We start from the raw sequence: 12,212 nt of genomic DNA, 5'->3' as shown, positions 1-12,212 counted from the left end.
CCCTGTTTGGTCAACTCACTTAGAATTATGGTCGAGTTGCATATGATCATCCTGTAAAATGTTAATTTTCTCAATTAAAGGATTTATAGAGAGAGATTAAATATTTCTTGATTCAATCTTATACAAACTTATTTTATAGGATACCCTCACTCACATATCTCCACATGAACGATTTGTATCAAATTATTTGTAACAATTACAAAGTGGTGTTACGCAAACAAGGCAACCAACCTCAGCCATATACTATAGACCTTTTAGATTATTACTTGAACATAATACTATTCTATGTCCACGACATTGTGTTCAAAATTACAATAATAATCTTGAATTTTTCCTACCAGGAATAATATACTAACTACAAATAGATAATCACAATTATTATTAAAAATTTGAAGTTTTTTAGAGTATAAATTCTAACCATACATACAATATTAATATTGATATGATAGACTACATTTCACTATTTATACATCAATAATCTACCCAACATTTGTATAGCAACATTTGTATGCTATTATTATGGATATACTTTTTATATTGAGTGTATTATTGATATACACATATATTATTAATGCACTAATGTTATACTCGAAAGATATTACAAATGAGCAAGAATATACTACTCATACACTAATAATAATATTATATTTAAAATTACACTTTGAGTTAATATTAGTATACTACTAATATACTAACAATAAACTATTGATACATTCCTGATACACAACTGATATACTATTGATACACATACTACTATTAACAATAAACTATTGGTACATTCCTGATACACAACCGACATATTATTAATACACAATATATAGATTCTATTCATATTTGAATTGTGGGTAATTCACTATCATTACAACTGATATATTATTGATACTTTTTTAGATATTTTTGGCGTTTAACAATTGTGAGTAATACACTCACATTAACTTATGCAATATTACAATGATAATGGTTACCAATATGAAAAATTGGTCCATAGTAAGTGCATGTTGACTTATAAGTTTGGTATATTAGTGGTATAACTTATATAATAAGTTATACAACTAGTGAGTATATTAGTTCACTAATATACAAAAATACAAAATATATCATATATGCTCATGATACACTTGCTAACCAAGGTGGGTAAAATTGGAAATAAATAAATGAAACTCATAATTAAAATTCTTTGCCATACATGTAAATCTAAAAAATTATGGAAGGTTGTTTAAATACCCATTATAATTATTGTTTTTCTAATCATATGAATATCTAATCTTAGGTTTTTTTTATCTGATATCACTTCAACAAATAGTTGTCTTGTAAAATGGTAGAAGGGACAAGAAAATGAACGATATCTTGACTTCTAACCAGCCTATTTGCAAGTTCCTGTTGACAGTAACTTAATTCTTTAATGAACATAATAGGAAGAACTTTCACCTCAGTCCGACCAAAAAATATTTGTAAGTACTTGTTTACGACAATTTAGAACACTTCATTGAGCGTATAAGTGCTTCCTCCTAACCAAGTTATACCTCATCTGATTTGATTATTTAGATAAATTTCATTGTGTCGTAATTACCCCTCAAAGCTAGGGATATATTAAACCATTAAATCATCTTACACAACCTGTCATCTATTATTAATAGCCATTTTTATAATAAAAACATATTTGGCCAATTTTCCTAAAATGTTAGGCAATGTCTCAACCAGTTCCAAGTCACCCAACCATGCCTGGGGCTTAGTTGCCATATTCCATAAACAACTTTCGTAAGTCCTCTCAAACAGGCTTTAGTCAAGCTTACTATTAGTCTATCAGCTAGAGCCAAACTTCAAAATCTAATCGAAGCCAACCATTGGGACAGCATTAAGTCTCATTCATCTTCGCTTTCATCTTTCTCAGATTTTAAAAGGTAAACTTTCTTTGATATTGATCCGATATTGATTAGGATCTGACTGAAGATTCTTCTTTTCGATAAAAGTAAAGAACGGAGAGGGGAAGGAGCTTATCACCTAATACAAATCTAACACGTTAAAATCTACCTGCAGAAGAGCCAATCATACTCTATGTAGCAAGCAAAACCGTCCACAAAATAGCTTGCCACAACAATGCAACATATAACCTCGACAACTTAGAAGTTTGAATCTTCAACCTCACGTGTTGGAACGACTTTATTGTCCCAATAAGAATAGCCATTAACCTAAATAAAATGTATAACTACAAGAACCATAACCTTCCACTTTGGAACCAACCCTCAGCTAACTCACCAACAACCCTGACCAGGCTTCACACACATTATGTTAATAGAGATTCACAACAAATAGGTAAGAATAAAGCCACAACACGAAAGCCATCCCCCACAAAATCATCAAAAAACTGCAAAAGTCTGGTAAAGGGAGGCACTTCCCTTAACTTAATGTGGACTTTGGTTTAAAGGAGAACTGTTCAGCCGCTCCTCTCCCCCTTAGCATATGGCATTGAAGCTCCGAACGACCGTTATCGTCGACAAGACAGATTCATCATCTACTGATCCTCTTTCAAGCTCTCACCATTCCCAACCTCAAGTCTGAATTCTTCAGCTGCATCTTTTGGTCGGAATTTTGTCGGTCCTGAGAGTAATGTCTGAGTTTGAATCTACAGCCAGACTCATTTTGGTTAACCAGTAAGTCATGGTAGAGGCGAGCAAGAACGAAGCGACCCAGAATGAAGAACACTGGTGTTGCTTAAAGGGCTTGTAGGACTTATAGGGCTTTGTATACAAGGTGATGACTCAGTAAAAGTTCTCTCCTCAGAAGCCACATTCTTTCTCGGTTGTGCAGCTCGCTTCGCACGAAAGACGCCCCACAAATAGTACTTCGTCTGAAATCCTGTAAATGAATTTGCTCTGTGCTTTAAGTATAATCATACAAGATGCTGGAATGGCATTGCTCAATGAATCGCACGAAAAGTTCGAGAATGAATCAAATAAGAACTCAAAAAGTTACATCTTTAACGAAAAGAAACTTGAAGTCGATCAATATATGTCATCCCCGGTACCGAGAATGAACCAACAAACTGAAAAATGTAAAAAGTTCATGTGGCCTTACTCCAATATCGCATCGGTAACACGGACGAAGTAAAAACTAATAGCTCTGCATTCTTCAACACAGTCTTCATGGCTAGGTCCTGGCTCATCATTGAATTGATGAGAAGATCAAACGCCTTTTGGCTTCTATAACAATAAAAAGAATACACATTTTCATGAATAGAAGCAGGAAACAGACAGACAGAGAGAAGTGGACTTAGAAGCATAAATTCTTCACCTTTCCCCTTCTGCAAAGAAATAAAGAGCAATACTTTGATCAGTTGGCCCCAATTTCTCGAACCCTTTCGGCCATATATCGGATCTACGAAGTATTTCAACGGAAAGTAACTCGGGTAATATTTTTGCCTCCTCATACACTTTCGAGCATGCTAAGCTAGACATATGAGCAACAAGTACACAAACTCCACCAAAACTTTGGTTCCAAACTTCTAAAGTTCCCCTGTCACGACCAAAATAAGAATTGTACTTCATTTGTAACGGGAAGACCCCATCTATGATCTCAAGAACCGGCACACTGCCCCAATATCAATCACCGGCTAATTTGAAATAAAATTAAACATAAACAAAAAGCTCTTACCTCCAAACCGGATCGACTATAGGTTGTGCAACATAACAGTTGTGCCTTAAGAAATCAGATGTATCAGACGATGCAGCGACTTCATCATGATTGGTTCCACCTTCACGAACTAGCTCTCCCGGCCCTCCAGGTGCTGTATCATTCTCTCCGCTGCAATGTGTGTCGGGAAGTTGAAGAGGATGACTACTTTGATTTTTATCATCGTTCGCCTTCCTTTTCATCATTGCCTTCCATTTCTTCTTCAGTCGTTTGATAAGCTTTTTCTCTTTTAATTTAACTTTAGATTTTACTATTGGCGCCACTGTTGCCTCACAATCTTCACAAAACCAAGTAACATACTCATCAAAAGTTTTTGGCAATTTATCCAAGCAATAGCTGCATAATAGAAAGATAAAGAGTGAAGGTTGAAATTGCAGTAAGATTTACAATGAAATGCATTTCAAACAAGCTTTTAGCCAAGAACATAATTACCCTAACCAAAGGAAATTATTCCATTTACAGTTTAGATTTCACCTTTTTAAAAGGGTAAAAAAAACATAAACTGAACCATAAGAAAGCAATTTTTTCCATATGCACATAAATATCCCATTTATGCAATCCTTTACTTCATCAATGCTATACATAATTTGATAAGCATAATCACTTTGTAGCCACGTTTTAATTGTTTAGGAAGTGACGCTGTAACAGCTGAGTTGTTCAAACTCATATCAATGTTCTTAAAGCAACTTGAATGGCTAACCATGACTAGGCAGGTGGAGTTTGCCCTACAACAGTTGGTGGACCAAGGAAAAAGCTTTCAAAGAAAAAGATTACCAATAAAAATATATTTGTCTCATCATGTATGTGAGATTCCACATCGATTGTGGAGGAGAACAAAACATTCTTTATAAGGGTGTGGAAACCTTTCTCTAGCAGATGTGTTTAAAAACCTTGAGGGAAACCCCGAAAGGGAAAGTCCAAAGACGATAATATTTGCTAGCAGTGGGCTTGGGCCTTTACAAATGGTATCAGAGTCAGACACCGGACAATGAGGAGGTTGTTCCCCGAAGGGGGTAGACACGAGGCGGTGTGCCAGTAAGGACGCTAGCCCCTAAGAGGGTGGATTTGGTGAGGGTCCCATATTGATTGGAGAAAGAAACGAGTGACAGCGAGGACGTTGAACCCTGAAGGGGGGTGGATTGTGAGATCCCACATTGGTTGGGGAGAAAAACAAAACACCCTTTATAAGGGTGTGGAAATCTCTCCCTAGCAGATGCGTTATAAAAACCTTGAGAGGAAGTCCGAAAGGGAAAGCTCAAAGAAGACAATATCTGCTAGAGGTGGGTTTGTTCCGTTACAATGTACCTCTGGGTGCATTGAGCAAAAATTTGTAATTCCTATCATTGAAAAAAATACCCTTTTTACCAATTATGTAGTTCATATAGTGCTACAATGTACACGATCCTCTGTTTAATATATATACGTACGCATGTATATGTATATGTATATGGCTTTTTCCCTCGAAAAAAACAAAAAAAAAAATGGGATGTCAAGCGTCCACAAGAGTATAAAACATGAAACAATTTGATTCATCTAACAATAGAAAACCAATGATATTGATATAACGAAAAAAAATATACAAAACCAATGATTAGTAATGCATACCGATGGATAGGATAAGTCCGACATATTTTACAATAATTTAAAGCCTCAATAAAACCAGTGTCTCCACATTGCTGACAAATATCAACCTGCAGTGTTAAAAATGGATATTATTGACAATCTAAGAACCAAACAAACTGCAGATATGAAAGTGTTCTTCAGAATAAAATGTCAGTAATGTGATCCTCTCCGAGCCAGAACAAGGAACACGCTCGGTAGCTAATTACTCAGGAATTTCATAGATTAGGCACCTGACATAACCTAGCCAAGCTAGAACAACACCAGATTACACGTTTCGTGGATGGGGTAAGGGAATATATAAGAAAGAAAGTCATCATACAGCCACTCTATTATATCACGTATGCTGTTGCATTAGAAGAAAAAATTGAAGAACAAAGATCCATAAAACAGAGGAGTTCATGCACAAAAAATATCACTTGGGAAAGAGTTAACAGTAACTTTAGGAAGAGTGTAAAAGAAAAGGCCAAGAAATTTTCAGGTTGGAAGCTCTTCTTCATCTCACAATGATAGGGGAACAAGACCATGGAGGAACAAGAAGGTGAAGAACACATGGAGGCACAGGTTTGTTATAAACAACCCAATGATGGTGAGCAACTTTCGTGTATCCTATAAAGAACACTCCTTACTCCTACTTTGGATTCCCACCTACAAGTGCATGCCCTCTTTAGAACAAGATGCACCGTTAATAGGAAGGTTTGCAACATATTCATTGACCATGGAAGCAACGAGAACATTGTTTCTCGAAAGGTAACCAATTACTTCACTTGAAAATTGATCCTCATTCGATCCCATGTGAAGTGAATAGGATTTGAAAGGGAGGTCAGGCTTAAGTCGATGAAATTTGTACAGCCTCAGTATTAACTGTAAGGACGCATTGAAACATGTCACATATCGTTGGGATGTCCATGGCAATATGATGTGCAAGTTCATAAGGGGTAAGATAACCATTAAGAGTTTCTTTGGATGGGGAAGAAGATAATTCTTATACCGGACACTAGACAAGAAACCAACAGCAAGCTCTATTTTCGGTTTTGGAACCGAACGAATCATAAGGGGCGAGATAACACTTATTAGTTTCTTTGGAAGGGAAGAAGGTAATTCTTTTATCTGACACTAGACAAGATTACAGTAAAGTACAGGTTACCTATCCCTCATTTATCTGATTTCATTCATCAATTAGTGGTGCAAGATTTGATTAGAGATATCACCAAATTTGGATAAGGCGAAGAGATAAAGGAAGACAACTTTCAAGATAAACACCAGATTCTTTGAATGGTTGTCAATGCCCTCTGAATTATCCAACACTACTATCACGTTCATGAGGGTTATGAACCAGGTTTTACATCCTTTCATTATCAAATTCATGGTGGTATATTTCAATGATACTCTAATTGATAGCCGAACAAAAGAGGAACACTTGCAACACCTCATGACACTTTCATTAACAAATCCACACGTCTGCTTGGGAGAGATTTCCACACCTTTTATAAAGAATGTTTCGTTCTCTCCAACCGATGTAGGATCTCACAATCCACCCTTCTTAGGTGCCTAGCGTCCTCGCTGGCACTTGTTACCTTCTCCAATCGATGTGGGATCCCCCAATTCATCCCCCTTCGGGGCCCCGCATTCTTGCTGGCACACCACCCCGTGTCCACCCCCCTTGGGGCTCAGCCTCCTAGCTGGCACATCGTCCGATGTCTAGCTCTAATATCATTTGTAACAACCCAAGCCCACCGTTAGCATATATTGTCCTCTTTGGGGTTTCCCTTTCAGGTTTCCCCTCAAAGTTTTTAAAATGCATTTGCTAGGGAAAAGTTTCCACACCTTTTATAAAGAATGTTTCATTCTTCCCCCAACCGATGTGGGATCTCACAATATAATCTAAAAGAATATGATCAAGACCAAGACCATAATTTTTAAATTATAGAAAAAGAAAAAAACGAGCAACCGGTACCTACAAAGAAGCATTAAACCTTGCTACCCCCAAACCACCCCCCTCACTTTTTCAACCTCTCTAAAATTCCTATTGTTTCAAGCCAAATACCCCATTAAATAGCAGAGAAGGTAGCATGCCACAATACTATGCCCTCTCCCTAAAGAGAGGATTAAAAAGCACCACCTCCAACAAAGACTGCCCATCTCTATTGTGCGCCACAATAACACCAAACGAACTCATCCAACGACCCCAAACTTGCTATTCCACAGAAAACGTCTTGCAAAGAATGCACCATTGCGGGTACAAAACAAAGGAAGAGTGTCTTTAAACACAATTCAAAATACTAACTCTTCCAAGTAAAATCCATAATACATAAACCTTTTTATTCGAATTTTAACCTTCCTTCTTTCTTCGACAATTGATGACAATTGACCTGAAGATACATTCTTAGAGTTTATCATATGTAACAAAGGGATATCCATAGATCCAATCAAGAATCAAGCTATCATGAATAGCCAAAGCTTAAAACCGAGAAAATAATAATATCAACGCTTCACATCTTTATCTAAATTCATTACAGATTTTCGTACTATTGCCATCCCTTGGAACGATCACCTAAAGAGAGGTAGGTTTTGTTGGACTAACAAACAGGACAATAGTTTTGCTACCCTGAGAAATAATTGTGTTAGCATTGTCTGATTTTGGAGTAGTGACTAAGCTCGTGTTCTTTGGAGTTTTTTCTTTGAATTTGACTTGAACTTGGATAGACATAGGAGTAGCAAAAAGATGATCAAGGAGTTCCTTCTCCATCTTACTTTTCGTGAGAGGCGAACGTTTTTGGGGTAAGCAGGGGTGTGCACTGTTCTGTAAGGTCTTTTGGGACAGAGGAATAACAAAGCTTTTAGAGGGCTCAAAGAGGTCTTAGAACCACATTTGAGCTCTAAAGGTTGATGCCTTGGGCATAGGTACTAGAGCTTTTTTATCACAAGACAACCATCCATTAGAATACTTTAGTGAAAAACTTAGTGATCTTAGACAAAAGCGGAGCACGTACAAACAAACTTCAATACGAATCTTTGTTAACAACAACGTTAACAAAACCACCAGTTTAGCAAACAAAAGAAAAAGCTGTCACTCGCACAAACTAATTCTCCATTTCTTAATCAACATAAAACTATCTTAACCTTTCCTGCTTCCATTTGCAATGCGTGAGGATCTACAAAGTAAACCTTCCTTTAACCTGAAAGAAAAAACCAAAATCCACTTATATAATCAATATACCTGATACAACAAAGTCTAGCAATCATAAAGAGCCATCTAAATCCCAATGTGCAACAGCAAGCAGACTGCAATGAGTAAATTTCATACTGGGTATGACATTTTAGACTATTAGAGAGTTTTGACAAACATTGACCACTGGTATTTCAACAAAATTCAATGCAATGTTTTCTCCTCTCAGAGAGTTAAGCAACAAAGAGATTAACAAACAAACCTGTTGACTTGACAATTGACATTGTCAAAAACCAGAGAAAAATAAGACATTCAGATTGTTGAGAGAAGCAAGTGGAGGAGGAATCAACCAAATTCGAACCAAGTTATCCTCACACAAAATCGGTAAAGTCATTCGCACAACTTTTGATTTTGAAAAACATGAAATGGAACAAGGAGGTTTTCGGTTGGCAGCAAAGGAAAAGCAATCTTGGAGACAAAAATGTAAAAATGATTGCTAGAGGAGGGTGACATAAACTCCAAATTTTTCCATCGTATCATGGATACAAAGAAACGAAAAAGTAACAAGGCTGAGATTAGTAAATGAAGATGAAATTGTCTCAAATTTGTGTCCTTTTTTACGTCCTTATGTACAAAGGACGATGCCCTCTTCGAATTTTCCCATGATCTTGATTGTAGCCCTATTAATCAACAACAAGCTGCCTCCCTCGAGGTTGCTTTCACGGAAGAAGAGGTGGGGAGGATGATTCAGCACCTGGGCTCCGACAAAACTCCAAGACCAGATGGTTTTACCTCAATTTTTTGTTTTTTTAAATGTTGGTCCTTTCTTGGAGCCGATATCATGAGAGTTTCAAAGATTTTTTTTCAAAATGGAGTTATCAACGGCAACCTGAATGAAACATACATTTGTTTGATCTCAAAGAAATTGGATGCCTGCACTGTTGCATATTTTTGCCCCATAAATCTTACGACCAAACTACATAAAATTATAGTAAGGGTGCTATCAGAACGTCTTAAAAAGGTTCTCCCTTTCATAATTACTAGGCAACAAACAGCCTTTTGTAGAGGGGCAACAAATCCTCGATACATCCCTCATGGCAAATGAACTCATAGATGAATGGGAAAGAAAAAAACAAAAAGGTGTAGTCATCAAACTTGACTTGGAAAAGGTCTTCGATAAGGTCGATTGGACTTTCCTCGACAACATTCTAGTGGCAAAAGGCTTTTGCTCAAAATGGCGGAGGTGGATAAAAGGATGCATCTCATCCACAAACTTCTCCATCATCATCAATGGAAGACTAATAGAGAAGATTTATGCCCCACAGGGTCTTAGACAAGGGCATCCACTATCCCCTTTTCTTTTCATAATGGTAATGGATTGCCACAGTTGCCTCCTAACAAAAGCAGAATACGACGAGTAGATAAAAGGTTTTTAGATTGGCAACGAAGGTTTAAGCATCAACCACCTTCAATTCGCGGTTGATACAATCCTCTTTTCTAATTTGGCAAATGCCTCTTCCATATAAAATAATAATTAAAAATTAAAAAAATTAAAAAAAAAACATGATTTAAAAGGTAAAGACTTTTGAAGGATTCTCTAGACAAAATCAACCTCTCCAAAATATTATTGAAAAAATAGAAAGAAGATTGTCAACATGGTCATCATGCTATACTTCAAAAGGAGGAAGACTCGCCCTAATACAAGCCACATTGTCCAACCTCCCCACTTACTACATGTCTCTATTTGAAATGTCATAAAAAGTGGCTTCGGTTATAGAAAGATTATTCAAAAACTATAGATAGCTCACACCTTATTCAATGGAATATTATAAATGTCCTTGCAGAAAAGGGAGGAATCGGCCTTTTCTCGATAAAAAAGAAGAACAAAGCTCATATCGCAAAATGGATCTGGAGATATCATCACAAAGAAAACACTTTATGGAGAAAACTTATAAACGCTAAATATACTCCCACCTCATGCAAAAAAACACCACCTCCTCCATCTTCTGCAAAGGGGCCATGGAAGTACATAATGTAACATCAAAATCTCATCACCAATCGAATTCACCATAGGGTGGGTGAATTCACCATAGGGTGGGTGATGGAGGAAGCACATCATTCTAGACTGACCCATGGATGGAAGACACCAAGCTAGCCCTACAGTATCCACTTTTGTACCGACTCTCTCATAGCAAAAAAAAAAAAAAACCACAATCAAAGAAACGTGGATTGTTGTCAACAAATTTTGAGACTTGAAACTTGGTACGAACTTAAAGGTAACGAAACAACGGAATGAGCCGAATTAAGCCTTGACCTTACCCCAGTGGTATTGTCAAATGAAGCAAACTCATTGACTTGGCTCCCCACACTAGCAATAAACCCCACACTAGTAAAGCCATTTATTCTCAATATATTTATGCAATGCACGTACACAAAGCTATTTATTTATGCAATGCACATACCCTCAAAGTTTCTAGATAACAATTCTCAATATATTCAGATGGCATCTCACATTTCCCAGGGAGGTAAAGGATCTATTGAACATGGCCTTAACGTACCACCCCTTCAAGAATTCAAAAGCCCTACTATGAAAAACCTCATCATAAATCAAAGAATATTCGTGGAAAAGACACCAACCTCCTTTTCTATGTCCCCTACAGGTGAAAGCACCCTTTTCTTATGTGGCCCAACTTGGGCATTTGCTCTCATCTCACAGAACCCTAATTCTAAATCAGCTAAAGCGCTTGAAGGAACAGGAAAGGAGAATTCATCAGAAGAAAATCAAAGTACGAGAATCCAAAAAGAATCTCACCATTTCAACATAAACAATGTGAATCAGAGAGCAGCAGCCAAACGCATCACAAAAATCAAAAACCAATTGATTCAAATAAGGCTAAAAATAAGCGAAACGCTTCAGATCGCAAAAAAAAAAGAGTCGAGAAGTTCAAGTTTAATGGTCCAAATGAAAAGAATTTCGTCTCAAAACAAAACCCAAGAATCTTACCGTCTCTTTGCTTCCCTCTCAGAGAACACGGTTCATGTTACTCTCTGTCAGTTGGCTACTCCAGTGCTGCAACTTCAAGAGACCTAAGAGTTGAATGCCATTATACAGGCTTATTTCGTATTTCAGAAAATGGCAATTGGGCTATGGGAGAAGGAACTGAAACAATTTAACAAAAACTAAAATAGACCCCAGTAAAATAAAATAAAAATAGTCTATGACTAACACGTGGCTTGAGTATTTGGAAAAATATTTCGTGAGGACTTCACTATTGATTATTGGAGTTAGATACAATAATGAATGGGACCTATCATTTAAATATGTATTCCCTTAAGCGACTATCCTAAGCGGGTAATTGGATGTTAATTTACTATTCTACACACAGCTCACACGTGCGAGTTGGACCCACCAGTCGATTCATATATCTCTTGAGCCCATTTTCGTGATCGGGCTAGCTCGGTGGTGTTGTGGGACACCCAATAGGAATAGTGATTGTCGCAGCATTATGATAAACATAATGATTATTTTCCTTTTCATAACGTACGCGTCCGTACCTTCGTAAAAGTAGAAATTCCCCGATGCATGAGATCCCAACATTTTCATTTATTAAATCTGGTAAAACAACTCCTTCCACTTTGCATGGGTATGTAATGCCCAAGTTCATTGTATTTATGTTTTTCTCTCTACTCAATGTTATAAAACCCCACTATAGTTTGAGTCCAAGTGGGAGTT

At 36.9% G+C, this 12,212-nt stretch overlaps 1 protein-coding gene across 2 annotated transcripts; it reads right to left on the bottom strand.

The window, feature by feature from the left end:
- Window positions 1-2,110: 2,110 nt before the first annotated feature.
- On the bottom strand, window positions 2,111-11,652 carry LOC111443603. Of its 2 annotated transcripts, XM_023081498.1 has the most exons (8): window positions 11,484-11,652; window positions 11,117-11,214; window positions 8,434-8,489; window positions 5,296-5,381; window positions 3,652-4,026; window positions 3,292-3,513; window positions 3,076-3,200; window positions 2,111-2,856 (listed from the first exon to the last, which is right to left on the bottom strand). In XM_023081498.1, exons 3-8 carry the CDS (start codon window positions 8,446-8,448, stop codon window positions 2,657-2,659), a joined length of 1,023 nt encoding a protein of 340 aa, XP_022937266.1. In that variant the 5' UTR covers window positions 8,449-8,489; window positions 11,117-11,214; window positions 11,484-11,652; the 3' UTR covers window positions 2,111-2,656. The 2 variants fall into 2 exon arrangements, with proteins under 2 accessions (XP_022937266.1, XP_022937265.1); XM_023081497.1 differs by lacking the exon at window positions 11,117-11,214 and having other exon boundaries at window positions 11,484-11,651.
- Window positions 11,653-12,212: the final 560 nt, after the last annotated feature.

Source organism: Cucurbita moschata, unplaced genomic scaffold (assembly GCF_002738365.1).
Source record: "Cucurbita moschata cultivar Rifu unplaced genomic scaffold, Cmos_1.0 Cmo_Scf00005, whole genome shotgun sequence".
NCBI lineage: Eukaryota > Viridiplantae > Streptophyta > Magnoliopsida > Cucurbitales > Cucurbitaceae > Cucurbita > Cucurbita moschata.
Note: the sequence above shows the minus strand (reverse complement) of the source record. Positions and strands in the feature narration are given on the sequence as shown.